The sequence below is a fragment of the Apteryx rowi genome, unplaced genomic scaffold, assembly GCF_003343035.1.
Source record: "Apteryx rowi isolate R43461 unplaced genomic scaffold, aptRow1 scaffold_251, whole genome shotgun sequence".
Taxonomy (NCBI): Eukaryota; Metazoa; Chordata; class Aves; order Apterygiformes; family Apterygidae; genus Apteryx; species Apteryx rowi.
This window is the reverse complement of record NW_020448875.1, coordinates 808,886-827,852: the sequence shown is the minus strand read 5'-3', so window position 1 is coordinate 827,852 and position 18,967 is coordinate 808,886. Positions and strand designations below refer to the sequence as shown.

The window sequence follows — 18,967 nt, the reverse complement described above, 5'->3', positions numbered from 1 at the left end:
CCGTCGCCGGAGCGCGAACTAGCAACTGCGAAGTCGCTTTTGTCATATCGCTGCCCAAAGCTCTTATCATCCAGCCCTCAAGCCTCCGGGACACAGACCTCTGGGCACTAACATTTCTCGCGCTCCGTCACAGTCCCAAAGTTTCTCCTTCCTTTTCTTATTTGAAGTTTGCTTGGCTAAACGGGAGCTATTTGTGGGAAGCAGGTAACTATTAATTTCCACCGTTTTCTTCCACCACAGCACAAACACTTCATAATAGAGGGGCACCTTAAACCCCCTGTGCTTAAGCCGTAGAGAAAACAAAGCTTTTGAGGATGCAGCATGATTTTTCCTTCCCATTTTCCTTTTCCTTCAAAAGCCTCCCCTACCGGGAGCAAAAATGTCTCCAGCTCGGCTGCAGAGAATTTCACACAGATCCCCGCGGAGGGGCAGCTGCATCTAAAGATGCTGTGTGTCATGTCTGAAATATTCCAGCGCTTTCTTGCGCAATCTCCTAATTATTAATGTCTCGTCTCCGCATTTCTGCAGTGAGATTTATGCTGTGGCTCGGGGTGGCGGATCTGAACGAGCTCTCCCTCAGCGGGGAACTGCAGAAACGTTTCTTTTCCCCCCATTTCTGGTGTCTCCAGTCCAAAAGAAAATTCCGAGGAAGAAATAAACTCCTCAAAAGAGGGATTTAGGAGGAATCGTCCTTCCCGCACAGTAGCATAACTGTCTTTTAAGCAAGTCCACGCTGTCACTAAGGGACAATCCGACAGACGGAGCTTTGCAAGACCTCAGTGTTTTACCTGTTTTCAGGGGATAAATATCACCCCCTTGCAAGTCTCCTTCCCTCCCACCCAGGAGCTTGCAGGACCCCGGACGCTCCCCCCTCGAAACAGTACGAGGAAACAAGGTTGCTGCTGATCTGGCTGCAGCCCGCGCCTTCGAAACCCGTCTTTTGGGGATGGAAAAGGCTGGAAAGCGAGAAGCAGAAAACTTTGGGGGTTAAAGGGTTTCGCTCCTGCGGAGGGGGGGCCGTTCGGAGGAACAGCGTAGAATTTGTAAAGTGAACAGCACGGGAAAAATGTGAAGTCTGGAAATTAAGCTCCAGCATGTAGGATTTAGGAAGAAAAACCAACAAGAAGAASGCGCACTATCGCAAGACTTGCAATAAAATAAGGAATGGTGGTGACAGCGAGTTATGCACGCRCACAGCAGGCAGGATAATAGGATTTCGCTGGCTTTTGTTTCCTCGGAGATGACCACGGTGTTATCAGGAGATGCAGGATATGAGCTGCTGGCACACGGGCGCTCTGATTCACACCCCCGAATAAAGCYGACGTTTGATGGCACCCGCGCTGCTGACTCAGTTGCGTCTCGTAGGTGCCAATCTTGGGGCCGGGAAAAAGGATTTGGTGGAAGACTGTTCTTGCGAGCTGTCCCCAGCAGGCAACGCRGCCCCTGCTTTGCTGCTCTGCCTCCGGGCCACACCACTAAAACTAAGTGAAGTGAGCTCCTGCCTCCATCCCACATCCACCCAGGCAAGGTTTGCAGCTGGTTTTCTCCACCCAGACTTGGCAAAACAACTTAAAAAAAATATATCCCAACTGCTCAGCTTTTGGAATACGCTGAAATTAAAACAAAGGAAACCTTGCCCCATCTTCTCCCTGCACTTCACCCCACCCTGCCTCGAAAAAGGTGGAAGGCAAACACTTTCTGGTTGAGCCTTATTCTAGCTCAAAGTGGCTGTTTTCAAACTCTGATTTTTTTTTTTTTCAAGTTTAGGCTCTGGCACATCTAATTTTCGTCCTTTCAGAGAAGAAACGAGAAGAGCAGCAGCCCATTGGGTCACGAAACAGTTTCTCCTCCATCTCTAAAAGTCCTGAGCTGCGACCCAGGTGGTGATGACCAAGACAGGTCAATACCTTAGAGGAAGCGCGTCGCCCGTCAGAACGGTGCTTTCCAGTGGGACGGCAGTTTTTGCCGAGCCCACGGGGCTCCAGCAGCCCCACGGGAGCGTACGTGGCCCCACACGCCAGACCCACGCGGTGGGTCCCCGTTCCTCCTGCCAGCGCCGCGCCGCTGGAYGACTACCGCAGCGCGAGAGAGGCCGCGACACGGCCCGCACGTAYGAGTGGGCTGTTTAGCAAGAGGAAAACCCTGCATCAGCATGCTTTTATCACCGCTGCATGACCCAGGTGGGACGGGGAGTCTCCTCCGTTGGACAGAGATGATGCTGGGAGGATAGGATGTGCCTAGTGTCTCTGTTACTTTATTCACCAAGGTGCACAGGAGACCTCGGGAGCAGCCAAAACAGGTCAGAGCAAAGGTCCTCTGCAGGTCAGATGAAAGGTCCTCTCCTCTGATACCATCTCCAGCGAATACAGCAGGAAATGGTGCAAGCAGCCGCTGCCCAGATCCTTCCCCTCATGCACCTCCATGACTTGGCTGTAGCTCAAGCAGGCGCCATACACCAGGTCCTCTCCGGCTCCGAGAGCCTTGCGATGAGGGTGAATAAACTCCAAAGAAACCACTTCTTTGAAGCATCCCTGCGGGCCCAGTCCCCCCACACTGGTGGGCATGGGACAAGGTGCCAGAGGGGGCCAACCCCAGCCCTGTGCCTGGCCCACGGGGACGTCCCCACCACAGCCAAGGCCCCAAGGAGCCCCGATAGCTCCGGCAAACCAGACCGGGCCTGGGGTTGACGGCCTCGACGCTGGGTTCCTCCTCTCCAGGACATTCGTGTCTCACCGCGCAGCTTTGAGCTCCGCAAAGCAATAATCCCTGCTCGAGCCTGTTAACGCTGCCCGCTAAATTCACCTCCAGCTTGCTCCATCCTCCCCCTTCCAGTTCGGTCCTATCGTTTTATTAATCACAGCCAGAAATTTGGCTTTCCGAGGAGGGTGGCAGCACACAGCCACTAAATAAAATATAAACACCTCATCTATACTTAACATCCAGCTTGATCTCCATTGTTTTCGCTCCCCTTTCTCAACCTGATTTGCAATTTCTTTGGTGGTTGCTTTTTGGGAAGCGAGAGCGGAGGGGAGGGTTGACTTACTGCTTAATCTCATTTTTGATCTATTATTAAAGGTCTGCTTTCTTTTTTTTTCCCCTTTTCTTTTTCTTTTTTTTACCCTTTCTCTAGGAAGCCAGAAGTCCCAGCAGAAATTACATCCAGAAAGAAAGGTGAACTGTGAAATGAAGGTTGGCGGGGAAAAAAAATTGGTTGTTTTGTTTTTTGTTTTTTTTTCCCCAGGGCTTTCTCATTTTCGGCGGTAAGAAATCGCGGCAACGCCAGCCAAGCGAGAGCAAAAACACGTCGAGAGCGTCAGAAGCGCACAGTCTGGGCCCTGATCCCACCGCCGACGTACGCGGACAAACCCTTCGACCCAGGCCCAGCACGTGTGCCCCCCCGGGACTCCTCTGCAGAGCCAGGTTTAAAATCCAGGACTCGCAGAGCACAAGGCCAGCAGCACTCAGGGCACCCCGGGAGGTATTTTTTACCCTATTTATATAGGATCATCTAAAGGCTTGGCAGGACCGTAGCGAGACGCGATGCCTGCACGGAGCTCGTGCGAGGCCGTAGCGCGCAGCCAGGCGCAGAGCGCTGCAAAGCAGCAGCAGCATTTAGCGCCTGCCGCGGGCGCCCAGGAGGCCGTTCCATAGGTTCCTGGTTATTTCCTTACTTTCTCCTTACCCTTGCTAAATAACAGCGTTTATATCCGCCCTGCAACCGAATGCGCGACCTCACAGGGACGGAGCTGGCACGGCCGCCCCAGCGCCCCGCCGCGAGCCTTGGCGTCACCCCTCGGCATCGCCAGAGGCAATTCCTCTTTCCGCCGTGTTCACGCAGACACGGAGCCCGCGCTCTCCCGGCCCCGGGACGTGCTCCCACCGCCTYGTCGGGTCCGTCCAACGCGAGCCAGCGCCGCTTGCCGCCAGGCTCCCGCGGCAAGCTGGCTGCGCACCCCGGCACGCCGGCCGTTTGGCGGGCGAGCGAGTTACTCCAGCGYGAAACCGCGGGGCCTGGCGCAGGGCTTCAAGCTCCCCAGCGAGCCCCTTGCTTCCAGCTCAGGCCTGCTGGAGGCACGGACTGGTTGAACCACGAGCCGCGCTGGAAGCACTACCTTATTCTCCAAAATGCCAAATTCCCCCCGTTTGTAGGTGCCGCCGTTTCCCAGAGCAGCAGTGACCGTACACGAGGGCCTGGGGACCCACCAAAGCATCGCTACAGACTTCGTAAAGAAAAATATTGCCTAAGGACCGCAAATACTTTTCTCCTTCCCGAAGGAGAGCAGGGAAATACAAGAGATGAAGGAAGCAACCATGAACCTTCAATTACAGTTCATCCAACAGCCACAAAAATCCTTTTGGGGATGCGCTGCCTGTCCGAGCGATGAAATCAAAGTTGCCCCAAAAATTGATGGTAGTGCCATAGGGGCAGAGGCACCCTCACATTCATATTTTTGGCCGTACACTATTGATTCAAGTTCATAGGCAGGAGCAAAGTCGGAAAGAGCCTGTTCCTACAGGCATATTTCTCCTCAAAAACAGAGCGGGATGTCACCAGGACACCAGAGGGGAGCAAATCAAAGCAACCGGCTACGTATGGCTTTACCAGCTAAAAACATCCAACTTTGCTAGAGGGATGATTACATTTCCATGCTCCCGACCCCCCGGCGCGTGAAGACTGGCTTAAAGGACCCAAAAACCTTCCGGAGGAAAGACAAGATCACCTATAACGCACACAAATGCTGGGAAAACCCTGAGTCCATCACGGCTAATTCGTGAGGACTGATCAGCTGGAGATCACTCGCAGAGAGCGAGGCGGCCTGCCGAAGGAGAATCCCCGCGCGCTTCTCCGTTCTCCGTTCCTTCTTGCCAGCTCCAGTTTTGCTTCCCGTGTATTTGTTTATATAGAAATGCGAGTGTATGCACCGTAAAAAAGAAAAAAAAATCTGCGTGCTGGAAATATTACGGCTAACATATGGGAATCTGCGCAGCGTGTAAAAATCTCGCCTCCCTTCCGACGCAGCACCGTTTTGCAGGCACCGCGTACGCTGGCACCTAGGATTCAGCCCTTTTCTTATAAGATTGACCATGTTTAATAAACGACGTTGTTTTTAAGTCTCGGCCGTAGATTCGGAGCTGGAAAGCAAAGAAGCCACAGCCTCCCCTGGCCCCGTAACTAGGGGGTCAATGGGCTCCCGTCCCCCCTCGTCTGTGTTGGGGTCCGCAGCGGTGCGAACGCACAAGGGAATATCTCGGGGGGGGGGGGGGTTGTTTTTGCACACACTTCCAGGGACAAAAATAACCCCGTTTTCCTTCTTTTACAGCATCCTGCCGAGCCGAGCGGCACCGAACGTGACGTCTGCGCGCAGCCCCGAGCGATGGGCTCGGCAGCCGGCAGACTTGCCGCCTCGGCTGCACCTCTGCTCCAAGCGCCGGAGCTGCTCCCGCGGGAACGGGCCGGAGGGGGACCCCCAAGCCCCCCCTCTCCCCGCATCAGCCGAGCCAGGGGGCCAAAGGAGCAACACYGAAACGAAGCACGCACGAGGGGCAGGGAAAGAGCAGCTCCCTTAACCCCAGGGAAGCGGCGAGGTCTTGCAGAAAGGAGCAGAAGTTTTTTTTTGCTCCATCACGGAGACAAGTTTGAAGGTGCAAGGTTGCACGTCGAAACGTTCGCAGCGGCAGGGCGCGGGGTGGAAAACGAACCCAACCCCAASGCGACGAAACCCACGTTTGTTTGCTTTAGCCCAGCTTCCCTCCCTGGCGCAGAAATGCCTTTAACGCTGCTCTGTGCAAAACCATGACTTTAAACAACAAGCCAACTGCAAACACGGCTCTGGGTAGAAGCAGGGAGCTGGCGAGTCGCGAGCATCTCCCGATCCATCGCTCGCGAAACGGGGTTTCGGAACCGGGCAGGAGGCAGCGAGCGGGGCCGTGGGGACCCCCAAAGCACATCCGCTCCCCCCCCAGGCTGTAACCCCCGTCCCAGGACAAGGCATCAGCCCGGTGGCACAGGAGCGATGGAGGAGTCCCAAAAAGCCAGGAGGTTTATCGGGACCCCAGGGGCAGCGCCCCAGGTCCCTCGCCCAGGAGCATCCGAAGCCAAGTCTCCGCTTTGGGGGGGTCTCTCGCCTCCTTCCCACCCGCGAGCGATTCCTCCCGGCAAAAGCTGCTCTAGTTTTCCTCCCCGCAGCCCCCCGGCGCCCCCCTGCCCCGCGGAGCAGGAGGAAAAAGCGGGGCGAGCCAGAAGCAATTAAAAGAAAAAAAAAGAAAAAAAATACTATTTTTTTAAATGATCCCCCCACTATTTTTTTTTATTTTTATTTTTAAGAAAAGCCCCCCCAAAGCAGCCGCGGGGCAGCGCTTACCTGGCGGAGCGCGGAGCGCGGGTCGCCCTGCGGCCGCAGCGCGGCGCGGAGCCGAGCGCGGAGCCGAGCGCGGCCCCCGGCCCGGCTCGCTGCATTGTGGGAAGCGGCGCCCTCCCAAAAACGGGCGCACGGTGCCCCCTGGCGGCCACCGGGCACCGGGGACCCGGCACCGGGCAGCGACACCCGCCGTCGGGGCCGCCCGAGCGTTTGGCGACGTCCCGAGCGCGGGCGGAGCGAGCGCTGCGCTCCGCGACGTGCGTGCGCGCATCGGCGCGCGTCTGCACCTAGGGAGACCTATAACTTAAGCCTACACAGCGAGCCCCACCTGGGCCACGACGGCCCCGACGGCGGCTCCGAGCGGGAGGTGACCCCACGGCTTCGCGCGCCGCCGCGGCCCAGGACGGGGCTCGCCTCACCCCGGCCGCCCGACAGACCTCGAAGGGTGAGCGGGAGCCGCCGGCTGCGGCGTCTTGGCCCTGCGTCGAAGCCGCTTTCCGGAGCCACCCGGCTCGGCGTCCTCCCCACAGATGGCAACAGCTCGCCATGCCAAGCGGCATGGAAATCTCTGCCTGCTTCCGTGCGGCGCCCGGGATGAGCTTGCTCCCGTGCCGAAAAACGCAGCAAATCTGGCACGAGCAGGAGAAACCCTGCCAGGAGGCCGGGCAACACTGGCCTTCAAGGCGGGAGCCACCAGGCATCTCCAGCCTCGCCGTCGGCGTGAGCTGGGACGACGTTCCCGGCCGTGGTGCCAGCTCAGTTGGGCACCTTCCTTTCTGCAAGCGCAATGGGTTTCTGGCCAAATTCCAAGCAATTCCGCTTATTTATCTACCGAGGCTCCCGGTGTTGYGGTGGGATGCGCCGTTTGCCTCCTGATCCCTTCGCCGTCTGCTGTCCCGTGCTGCTCGAACCCACCGCGGAGACAGGGCGACGGGGAGGCGAGCGCCACGTCCGCGAAGCGCTCAGCACCGGCAGGACACCAGTCTGCAGCCACCGTCCAACACGGGAAGTCGAATAATATAAATAAATATAATATGGTGAGAACCAAAGACAGAGGAGGAGAAAGGAGCCGGGACCAGGGAGGGATGATTTTCCTTTTTCCCACCCCTTGTCCAGCTCATCTCTTTATTTTAAAGCATTTTACAAGAGGGGTGCTCAGATGTTGGCCCAGCACCCAGCAGAATGAGACCCCAGGCCAAGTTTGGCAGGCTGGAAGCCCCGCGGGGTTTCAAGCCCACCTTCAGACCATCCATATCTCCAATTTTGGAAAGGAAGAGGGAAATATTAGGGCACATCTAGCCRCACTATTGCAAATAAATAAGTGGTAAAGAGAGGCTGAAGCTGACCAGGCGTCATCAGAGCTTTTGAAGTCTCTGCAGAAATATGGAGCATTTACTGCTTCCACGCCACGCTTTGAACCAAGCTGCAGCTCTGCAGTCAGGTCCCGTCTCCGGATATCTCCATGGGTTCAGAGGAGACATTCGGAGCAGTTCCCTTGGTGCGAGACCCTGAGCATTAGACACGCACACACATATCAATGCAGATATTATACATTGCAGGAGGAGATGTGAAGCCAGGGCTGCGTCTGGGGTCTCCAAATTTGATCCCGGTTCCAGCCCTCCTTCACCAACCCTGGGGTGCTTTCTGCCCTGCTTTGCCACGGAGGGATCTCATTTCTGCTCTCACCGGGCTGCCCGGCTGGTTAATTAATGCAGCTCTGGAGGAAGCTCAGCTGAGTATTAATGAGTATTCCTCTCCCGCAGGAGACGTTGCTTCCCTGGTCACTGCTGGAAGAGCCGTGAGAAATAATCTGGATAAACGTCAGCTGCTGCCAAGCCGTGCTGAGCTGAGCRCTGGGACTGCAAACTGCCCCCTTTTCTACTTCAAAGACAACAAATAATAGTGTAAAACCACAAAGAAGTGTCCAGCYTTCGCCATCGGAGCATCTCCACGTGGGATGGCCCAAGCAGGCCAAACGGCAGATGGATGGTCCAAGATATATTGTGSGTGGTGGACCTGGGCTTGAGACCTTCCCAGGCCGAGTCCAACCACCTTCAAGACRTGACTTGGTGGGTATCAGCCACTATGTCTCTTCTAGGGAAGGGAGAGACCGGGAGCGAGACAGGCTCTGCCGACCGCTGCTATTTATTTAGGGGCTGCCGGTCCACATCCAGCAGAGCTGGGAGGTCGGTTGGTGTCCCAGCATCACCCAGGTCCCACCAGTCCCATGCAGGGGGCTCTCAGCCTGGGCGACGTGGGGACGGGGTGGCTTCTGCACGCTGCGGTGGTGCAAGAGCAACAGCAGAGCCGCCCTCAGCCTCACCGGGAGCCGCTTGGCGCTGCCACCGTGTAGGTTGGACATTGCTGCTGTTTCATATTGACGGTACGCAAAGTAACTTCACTGAACCTGAGTCACCTTAAATGAGGAACCGTGCTTCTGGTGGAGACCTGGGCACGGCCTTCCAACCGAGCGAATCTAACGCCATGGAGAAAGATGTCCCCGCAGGAAGGGTGGACGCCTCCGAGCCACCTTTCACAGGACCCGGCACCAGTTCCCCTGTGCCCTCAGGACGTCGTCATGGGGTTTCAGGGCGAACAGAAGATGCACCGAGTTGGATGGATCCTCAGGCCGTACCACGCTGCCACGAGGGAATCGAAGCGCCTGGAAACGCGGCGGGGAGACGGTGATTTTGGCCACTTTTCTCTCTAGCGGTTGGTGCCATGCAGTGTCCCCGTGCCCTCCTGCACCCTTCGGAGCTGGGGCCACCTCCCCGGGCTGGCGAGGACCCTCTGAGAGATCCCCAAAACAGCCAGGCTGGGTTAGAGGTGGCAACAGGGCCAGCACAGGCACAGCAGGGGAGGATGAGGATGAGGATGAGGAAGGGGAAGAACGGTGGYAAAGGTTGGCGCTAGCTTGGTTTTTCCCCCTTTTCCTTGCCGAGTGGCCGGAAACGGCAGCCCAGAGCCCTGCTGACCCCAGCAAGGGCTTTTTGGCTGGCGCCGGGGCAAGTGGCCACCCCGGAGCAGCTCTGGGGGCCCCACTCCAGAGGGGAATTTAATCTTTTCCATTGGCTTTTAACCAGCTCATCAGCAACCTCATTGATAGCGCAGCTGGCTAAGAGGCTTACGGCCGTTATTCCCAAAGGATTAGCCGTTTTTCTCGGAACGGGGGAAGACGGCCACGTGTGGCACGTCGGGGCTCTGGGCTGCACCAGCCATCGACGGCGAAAGGATTTCCTGGGTTATTCCCTCTCGCAGGGCACGTCGGGGCCATACAGGATGCCAAAGCACCGGGGTGCCGGCACGGAGATGGAAACGCTGCCGCTGTTTTTTTAAAGAGCTATTTTAAAGAAGCAGCAATAAACCCTCTCTTGGGGGTCTCTGCTCAGCCCAGCAGCATGTTCATGCACCTGCACTCCTTACGGATGTGCATCTTCGGAGCATGCCAGAATAATAGGCTGTAATAATATCCATGATTTTGACATAGATAATCCGGACAGATGGCCTGAAAAGCAAGGATAAAGCCCCGGCTCGGGTTCAGAGAGGTGCTGCACCAAAGGCTCAGCCTGGCCGTGCTGCCCAGCCACCCTCCGTGCTTCCCGCAGCCACCTGGATGCTCCCAGGGAGCACCAAGAAGGAGGCTGCACAGTTTCCAAATCTGTGGCTGGTCTCCAGGGTGGCTTGGAGCATGTCAGGACCTGTGCCACAGCCCCTAAATACCCGTATGGGACAAGGGACTCCATGGCAGGATGAGGACAGTTGGCACTGGTGGACTGGAGGGGACAAGAGCAGGGTGGGAAGAACAGCAAAGTCCCCCCAGTGGAGCAGGTTGCCCAGAGAGGCTCTGGAATCTCCATCCTTGGAGATATTCAAAAGCCGTCTGGACATGGTCCTGGGCAAGGTGCTCTAGGTGCCCCTGCTGGAGAAGAGGGGTTGGACCAGATGATCACAGAATCGTTGAGGTTGGAAGGGACCTCTGGAGATCATCTGGTCCAACCCCCCTGCTCAAGCAGGATCACCTACAGCACATTGCACAGGATCGCGTCCAGGCGGGTTTTGAATATCTCCARAGAAGGAGACTCCACAGCCTCTCTGGGCAACCTGTTCCGGTGCTCTGTCACCCTCACAGGAAAGAAGTTTTTCCTCATGTTCAGATGGAGCTTCCTGTGTTTCAGTTTGCGCCCGTTGCCCCTCGTCCTGTCGCTGGGCACCACTGAAAAGAGTCTGGCCCCATCCTCTTGACACCCTCCCTTAAGACACTTGTACACGTTGATAAGATCTCCTCTCAGCCTTCTCTTCTCCAGGCTGAACAGGCCCAGCTCTCTCAGCCTTTCCTCATAAGAGAGATGCTCTGGAGCACTGGAGCAGGTTGCCCAGAGAGGCTGTGGAGTCTCCTTCCTTGGAGATGTTCAAAACCTGACTGGACACAGTCCTGGGCAAGGTGCTTGAGGTGACCCTGCTTGAGCAGGGGATTGGCCCAGGTGATCTCCAGAGGTCTCTGCCAACCCTACCGATTCTGTGATTTAGGGCTGACTTGCTGCCGCTTGCCGGGAGCAAAAAGCATCCAGCTGGGCACCAGGAGGCTTTAGCTCTCCAAAACCACCGGACTCACCCCATGACATGTGTTTAACTGTGTTTCAGCTTCCTTGCGAGGACAGGAGCTGCACCAGCTTGTTGGCACCATGGCGAGGTGGTGGGACTTGGATGAGGGTTGGGGACCCCCCTGTGTCACCGGCATCACTCTCTGGCATCATCATAACATGGGCACAGCACCACGGTCCAACGGGCTGGTGCAGACCCTCCAGGGGGGCTTGCAAGGTGCTTCTCCACCAAACTAGGAAAGGTGGAGGAGAAAACACAGAGGAGCGAAGGGCAACGTGGATGGGGACTGGTGGGATCAGGGTCCTTGAGCTTGTTCCTGAAATTCCCCATTTCCTCTGCAGATGTGCTTGAGGGTTTGCAAGGGGTTCCTCTTTTCCCAGAGAAAAAACCACCAGAACATGGATTGGAGGATGAGTCTGTGTAGCCCAGCACCCCCTCGCTGACCTGGCCAACAGCAAAACTCAAGAAGGAGCAGAAAAACCTACGTAGCAATTATGAGCCCCCAGCCCAAACGCCTCCCGGCTCCCCTTGGCAGCTCAAGAGCATCCCGAATTAAATGGGATTTGGGGTATTTGGTATCTCACTGGCTTCCTTCACCCCCCTGGGAACCACATAACTTGTTCGTCCCTGCAGGTGAGGCTCGGGTCCCCCCACCGTGGGAGACCTCTGCGGCCCCTGATGCCACCACCCCGCCACCCCGGGGCCCGTCCCACGTGTCACCATCCCCATCCTTGGCCGTCCCACGGGGTGGCACTATTGCACTGCAAATCCCCGCGGGCCCTCGCGAGTCCTGCTTTTCACGGGCTGCGCCGGATTCTTCCTATTTTTCCCTGCTTTTACGGGGTGATGGGGCTGCGCCGCGGAGGGACCCGGCCCTGGCTGCACCCCGGAGGAGCCGGGTTCGGGCCCGAGTGGCCCCGGCGCCCCTGTGGCTCCCGCGTCCCTACGGATGCGGGCAAAAATAATTATTCCCACCCAAGGAGCATCCGTGGGGGCCTCGGCCAGCGTCGGGCACACGCGCGCTCCCGGGACGGGTACGGCTCCTTCCGCCCCCGTCCCAGCCGCACCGCTGGGCACGATGACTAATTTGACTATTTTGATCAATGCTCAAATTAATCGAGTTAATGGGGGACGGAGCCGGCGCTGCAAAAGCCGCCGGCGCTGCCGGGGCTGCAGAGCCTCTCGCGGGGCTTCGGGGAAGGTGTTGCAGCGACGTGCGGGAGTTTTAGCCGCGGGTTTTCCAGCTCTACGTAGCGTTTTCTCCCCCGGCTGATCCCCGACAGGCAGATAACCCGGWGGGTTGGAGCAACGGGGATTTTTTGGGGCTTTCGGCTAATCCTGTTCTTGGYGTTACAAAAAAAGGGCACGTGACTAGCGAGCTGCCTCCGGAAAGACCAGATTGCTTTAAATAATGACATTAAACCCCAATAAGCTGTTTAGGCTCCTTCTCGTTTCCATGCAGRCTCCCAGGAKGGGTTTGAGTCRCGCTCACCAGCTTCCTCCTGCCACYGTCAGGGTTGGAAACRCCCTTCGGAAAAGGCCRGACAGGATGAGAGCCCATGAGSAGCAGYCTGGATTGACCCCTTCCTASGGTGGGTGCYRAGACCCGAAATCCCCTCGTTTTCAGCGTGGCTGCCGCAGGCACCAGTGTTGTTTCCCCGTGGCGTAGGAGAGGACGGGACCGGCTGGCTCTGCCCCGGGTTGTGCCGGTTGGGCGGATCGATGGGAAATAAGGAAAGCCCTGGGCTGCTCTTCCCGCTGGAGCCYGCAGATGTTGCCTGGTCGTTGGCAGCTGAGCAAAGCGGAATCAGACTCATTTTTCTGGTTAAACCGATGTGACCCCCAAAGGGCAACAAGGCAACGAAAGCCAAACCCTGCAAGCCTAAAACATCCAAAATCATAGAGAAAGGTGATGGGTGGGGGGAGAAGCCATCACCCTAATTTTGGGGCTAGAAATGCAGAATTAGAGCACCTGGCCGTAACCTTTTGCTGGGTCTCTGCTCCCCCGGCATGGAGCAGATGCGGAGCCCCAGCTCCAAGGCTGCGAATCCTCACTGGATCCGGACTTAGGTTACGTGTGATGATTTTTAAGCCATTACATTACAAGAGCTGGGGCAGAGGCTGATGAGCATTCGGCGCCCCAGGCACCGAGTTCCCCCGTCCCGGGGTCTCCCCCCATTTCAGGTGCCCGGAYGTTGCCCGTCGCTTTGCCGAGCATCCGAGCGGGCTCCTGTTCAGAGCCGCCCAAGCAACGCCTTAGGGAAACCGTTTGCAAGGGGGCAGCAAGCCGGAGGCAGCCACTTAGAAACGCCTCCACTCCAGGGCGCGTCGCGGGGGCGAAGAGCCGAGGCGCGAGGCATTGGCTAAAACAGCAAAGAGACGGGCGAGGAGGGAGCAGCTTGCTGTTCGCCGAGCGGAGCCCCATGCCCAGCGCCGCGCGCGGCGGGAAGGAAGCGGCAGGCGCGGGAAAGCAGCACGGGAAAGCAGCAAGCGCGGGAAAGCGGCGTGGGCAGGACACCGTTAGGGCCGGGTGGGTGTTTGCGAAGACCCCCAAGCGCCCAAACCGGAGCCAGAACATCAGTCGAACGTGCGCCGAGCGTTACTGTAAAAACCAGCAGGGCTGGGGGCGAAGCCCGGCGCACGCTTCCGGGCCGGGCCCGCTGCCGCGTGTTGGTTTTTTCTCGTGCCGGGCCGAGGCGGCTCTTCCCCTCGCTCGCTTGGTGCTGTGGCGTTTCCCTTCCTCCCTTCGAGCATGTTCCCCCCTCCGCCCTCGTGGATCCTTCAAATCGGCTTTTCCAGCTTGGCTTCCCCCCCGCGGGGGCTCCCGGCGCTCGCATACTGCCGGCRGCTGAACGGCCGCGAGCGCTGCTGCCCGTCGCGAGCTCGCCGCCGTGCTCGCTCGAGTTCGTGCAAGGCTTTTAACGAGGAGACTGGGATTTTTTCCATCATTTTATTAAAAACTTCCAAAGGTCTAAAATTAAAACGTACACCCGCTACAACGGAATCAGTTGGTACACTCACAGGTAAAGTGCTAAAAATTAAATGTTACAAAACTGACACTGGACTACTGTAAACGAGYCTAGCAAGCGCTGAGGGGGGGTAAAAGCAGCGGACGTTGGGTGCGGAGCCCCGCGCGCCCCCTCGGCACGGCTCCCACCAGCCCTGGCACCTCCGCCCCCGTCGGGCATCAGCCGAGACRGCGACATGCACGTGTACGCAGAGGCAAAACCCGCACCAAGGGTCGGCGGTGCCGCTCGATGCACCAGGATCTCCGGCATCCGGAGGCTGCAGCAGTTCACAACAGGCAAAAAAAAAAAAAACAACCCCCAAAACCCCTCGGAAAACATCCCACCTCGGAGCAACAGCCTGGGAGGATAAATCCCGACCCCCTTTACGGAACAGCTACACTGGCCTAGAAGCTGAATTTCATGTTCGAGCCTGTCCGGGCTGGGACGATCGGCCGCGCGAAACCCGAAGCGGTCGTTCGGCAAAGGCTCTGCCGTCCTAGGGAGGGATGTTTTTGCAGAGGCAGCGCGCGGGGCACCAGTCCGGGCTGCGAAGGTAAAAGGAGGGGGCTTGGGATGGCAGCGGTGGGGGAAAAGCCCCGGCCACGGGCAGCACCGTGCGTTTCAGCCCGCTCACGGGGGCGAGAGGCGCGGGACGCCGGAGCAAGGAAGAGCTCGGACGTACCCATCTGGAAACAGCCCGGATCCGCGAGGGTTAAACCTCGCAGATGAACAACTTCCAAATAAGAGACCTTCAAAATCTACATCGTTCCCCCTCCCTGACTCTAAGCGAGGCAAAGCGTCGCTACAGCTGGAAAACAGACGCTGCAAGTTGAGCCAAGATCAACAGAGAGATTTGACCGTATCCAGTTCAGTTCCGGTGTTTACAAAGACTCGTAACCGGCCCCTTTTGCAAATCCAAATTCTTAAAAGCTATCATCCCTCGGAAGCGTTAATAAAGTCATATAGCGGAAGCAAAATCCGAAGAAAGGGTTTCGCCTTTGTGGCTCCCCGGGAACTGTAGTTTTGCCGGTCTAAAGCACCCAAAAGACTTTTCATACCCATTAGCTCAAGCGCACACCGTGGTCGTTGCCCCGCTTCTGCCCTTGAGGTTGTGCCCTCCGAGCACCTACGGAGGCTTCTCAGCCTGCCTTAAACAGGTCAAAACGGGAATTATATAAGGACAACGAAAAGATAAGTGTTCRTTTCCCAGCAGTGACCTGTAGTAATCACTGAGGTAGGTTTAAATGTGATCGGTGTTTCCTCACGGTGAACGAACCTTACRGTAGCTGCTCCAAAGGATCTACCACACCTTCCAAAGCTCGCCTTGACTTTCTCCTGCAGCGTCAACAGCGACTTGATGAACCCCAGCAAATTATTTACCCACAACAATTTACCCCAGACCAAAAACTGAGCATTCTCRCCTCTGAATCTAGAGCAGGGAATGGAAAACAACAAAAAAAAAAGCTCCTGCCGTGATTTTCCCCCCCTTTTCTAACCTCCTGCTCCGCACAGAAGGTGAACCCGCGCGGAAACCGGCTGGGATTTTGCGAGGAAGGTGGGCCGTCTCCGATGAAACCGCTTGCGTCCGGTTTGGCCCAAGCTCTCCTCACCCAGGCTGGGGGGGTGGTGAACTGGATCCGTTCTGTTCGTAAGGAAAAGGCTGCACATCCCGGTTTGGGTGACAAATTCAGGTTTTCTATTTTTTTTTTTTTTTTAAATAGGCCAGGAACAGGCAATCTCAGCTTTTGTACATTAATCTAAAAATAAGTGGCTGATTATTATCTAGGTAACTGGTTTTAAAATCGATCTCTTCCTACATAAACTGTAAACAAGTAGAAAATTTAAATAGTATTTTGTAAAAAAGCAAGGACGATACAAGTTATACAAAAATCACCCTTCCCTGCCTCTCGCTGTCCCCCCCTCCCCATCCCATCCCAACAACTGAGCCTCAACAGCTCTGGTAAGAGCCGGTGACCGGCAGCGGAGCTTCCTTTCCTTCTCCAAAACGCTCATTCCTGTGTTGCGTTTCCAGTGTAATCGCTTAAAAACGCCTGCCGTTTTCTCCCAGATGTCCTCTCTGCGGTGTTTAATTTGCAGACCTCCCTCGGCGCTTGATGCAAACGAGCACCAGTTTATTATCTAATCGGAGACAAAGCAGTTGCGTGGAAGAATTCCCTCAGGATTCAAGAGTTTCCTTATGCCTCTTTGAACACCCCTCACCGTGACCTTGCCRGCGAGTTTTCAAGGGTGACACTTAGTGACACGTAGGTGCGCTGGAAGGCGGGGGAGATTTCTTTAAACAACGCATGAGAAACTCAGCAGTGGTGTCTGACGGGAAAATAACAGTTATCAAATAAATAATTACCTACTGATAGGTTCAGCCAGCTTTTTACTCGATAATTCAAGATTGCCCAACACTCTAGCTCCGGTGCGAGTACAAGAAACGCTGGCTTTAGAACGAATGCGCCATTTTTGGCTTCCTGATGCACAAAAATCAGCACCCGATGAGAGGCATGATAATACTGAGCGTTATCACATCACTGAGAAACGGACCGCGAGCCGTACGACCACACGAAGGACGCCTTCACGACGAGAGCAGATCAAGCGCTGGTTCCGTCCTCTTCAATAACGCGGTTCATGCTGGTCCCGTGCGTGATGTGTGTCATTGGATTGCTGCTGAGATCCCTGATGCTGCTGTGACGCGACTGTTCGTTAAGCCGATGGGAACTGCTGTGCCGGGAATGATCAGTCAGTCGCGACATGCTGCCGTGAGGTAGTCTTTCTTCCACGCCTCTGTAGCTGCAGGGAGTGTACCTAATTTGCAAAAGCAGAGGACAATTATTATTACCGCCACAGTCACGAAAGAATGTAGATAAATCTCGGTGCGTGTGCACACGCACGCACACACACAAACCCTCTGCTTTTATGACAAAAAGTTGCCGTTTAGCTCATTCATTTAGCTCACGCAGCCTCAGGCAAATCGTTTCATCCCTTTATGCAGCTTGGTTCTTACTCTAGTACTACGCATAGTATTGGTAATTAGGTGAGCGAACACTTGATGATAAATTAAGTTCTAATCCTTAATTACACCTCAAGTTAGAGTGGCTAACTTTTGTTATTGTTTACTTCAGTAGGGCTATGACTAGTTACAGAAACGAAATCAGTTTATAAACAGACAAACATACAAAAAAAAGCCGCAAAAGCACTAAACTGATTTGGGGACAGATCTGTTTTCCCATGCACTCAGATGACACAACACAGTTATCACTGCGTTTGCAGGAAAACCAGTGCGGAATGCATTCCTGCTGCATAATTCACTAAGACTAAAGCAGACTCTGAAAACGTCATYGTGTTTTTCCTCTTTCCAACCCAGACACTAGGAGGGAGAGGAGACGCAATCAGAGAAAGCATTAGTAGTAGTATCAGCAGAACTTCTGATTTTAAACATCACGACGGCCAAACTCGYGGCTCGTTGAAGCTCGTCCACGCCAACTGAGCATACGATTTTGAGGAGAACGAAACGCACCGGCCATCGCGCGATCGGTGCAGGCTGCCGTGGTAGCTGCTCACTTTGCTGTGGACGCTGCCTGCTTTGCTCCTTTGGTCGTCCATCACGGCCAGCTGGGTGGAGGAGGCGTGAGTGGAGGTGCCCTGSGTGGAGGTGCCTCTTGACTTTCGGATGATGGGCGTGTTAGGATCTCTCAGGAGAGACTGAGCAAAATCGGGCTCTTGCAGCACTTGACGACTCTCATTTACAACTCTAAACGAGACATGCAATTTGAATAGTTGACGTTAATTACCGCAGTGGAAGCGGCATAGAAGTATTCGCAGTAACAACACTCTAAGCATAAGTATTTTACATGTGGAGCAGTCAAATATCACAGCTTGGCAAACCAGATCATTTATTTACATTATAATGGACCTATTCACCTAATTTGGTAGCACCTCTAAATTTGGATATTTTATTTTAGCAGAAGTCCGTATTCTTGAATCCTTCCATACCTGGTCTTCTAGCCTAGATGTGGAATTACTGCAGTGTATTTGCTTGTGGCCTTAGTCTGCAAATATTGTTACAAGAAAATCCTCGGGATAGTGCCGGGCCTCGGCCAGCCCAGATTACCCAGAGAACTGTCCTCAGGGAACAGGGAAGCGACTTCCTCACTCAAAGACGCATTTTCAATCTGGATTAAAACTGGCAGCGACAGGAGAACATCAGATCGAATACCACATATACCAGAAGACTCAAGCAACTGGACTGTAGCCCTTAGATCGGTGGTCACAGCCCCCGGTTCTTCTGCTTGCTGAAGTGCCGGCAGAGAGGCGGACGCYTGGCCGCTCTGCCGTAGCGTGATGAAAGGAGGTGCTATCACATCCTCTACATCATCCGTTCCTTTTTTTTTTTTAATCTCTTCTTTTGTGGGGAAGCCTTTTCCCTTCCTCTCCTCCTTTCCTGTTCGGTTTCCTCCCCCCGGCTAGCTCCTCCTCTTAATCCTCTTGCTCCTGGAGATCACAGACTAGGTGAGGAGGGATCAGCTCTGCCCCTCACTGCCGAGCCRAGGGCAGAGGAGTCCGGCTCCAGCCAGACGGCTGCTCCGTGCGGGAGCTGCTCTGCTGCCTAATTACGAGYGGACGGAGGGTGGCACCTGCAGGAGCCACCCAGCTCTTTACCCGAGACAGCACGTCCGAGATAAGGCAGTCCTGAAAAACAGCCTCCTCTGYCCTCGTTATCTCCATCCCGGTCTTCTACCCACCCAGCCAGTATGTCACCCCTGTGCAAATCCTATCTAAATGCATGTACATGCGTTAAAATCGTATTAACTCGTTAACTGTGTGTGTATATCTTCCCGGGTTATCTTCTGAATACAGAAAAATTTGCTCCAGCTCTGCAGAACGTGGTTTTACTTTAACYTCAGCRGAAGGCCAGTTCTGCTACTGAGAGAAAAGCCAAAGTCACAGAGCAGCTCCTTAAACACTCGCTGTATTTGTGGATCTATTTTG

General features: G+C 55.4%; 1 protein-coding gene across 1 annotated transcript in view; it reads right to left on the bottom strand.

Annotated features, from left to right (window-relative positions):
- Window positions 1-16,569: 16,569 nt before the first annotated feature.
- The window catches only part of FZD3 (frizzled class receptor 3), a 52,746-nt gene continuing 50,348 nt past the window's right edge, over window positions 16,570-18,967 (bottom strand). Inside the window, exons 5-6 of the mRNA XM_026066987.1 lie at window positions 17,496-17,729; window positions 16,570-16,783 (exon numbers count right to left, since the gene is read on the bottom strand). Coding sequence (XP_025922772.1) covers window positions 16,570-16,783; window positions 17,496-17,729 — 448 coding nt within the window. The remainder of the gene's footprint in view (window positions 16,784-17,495; window positions 17,730-18,967) is intronic.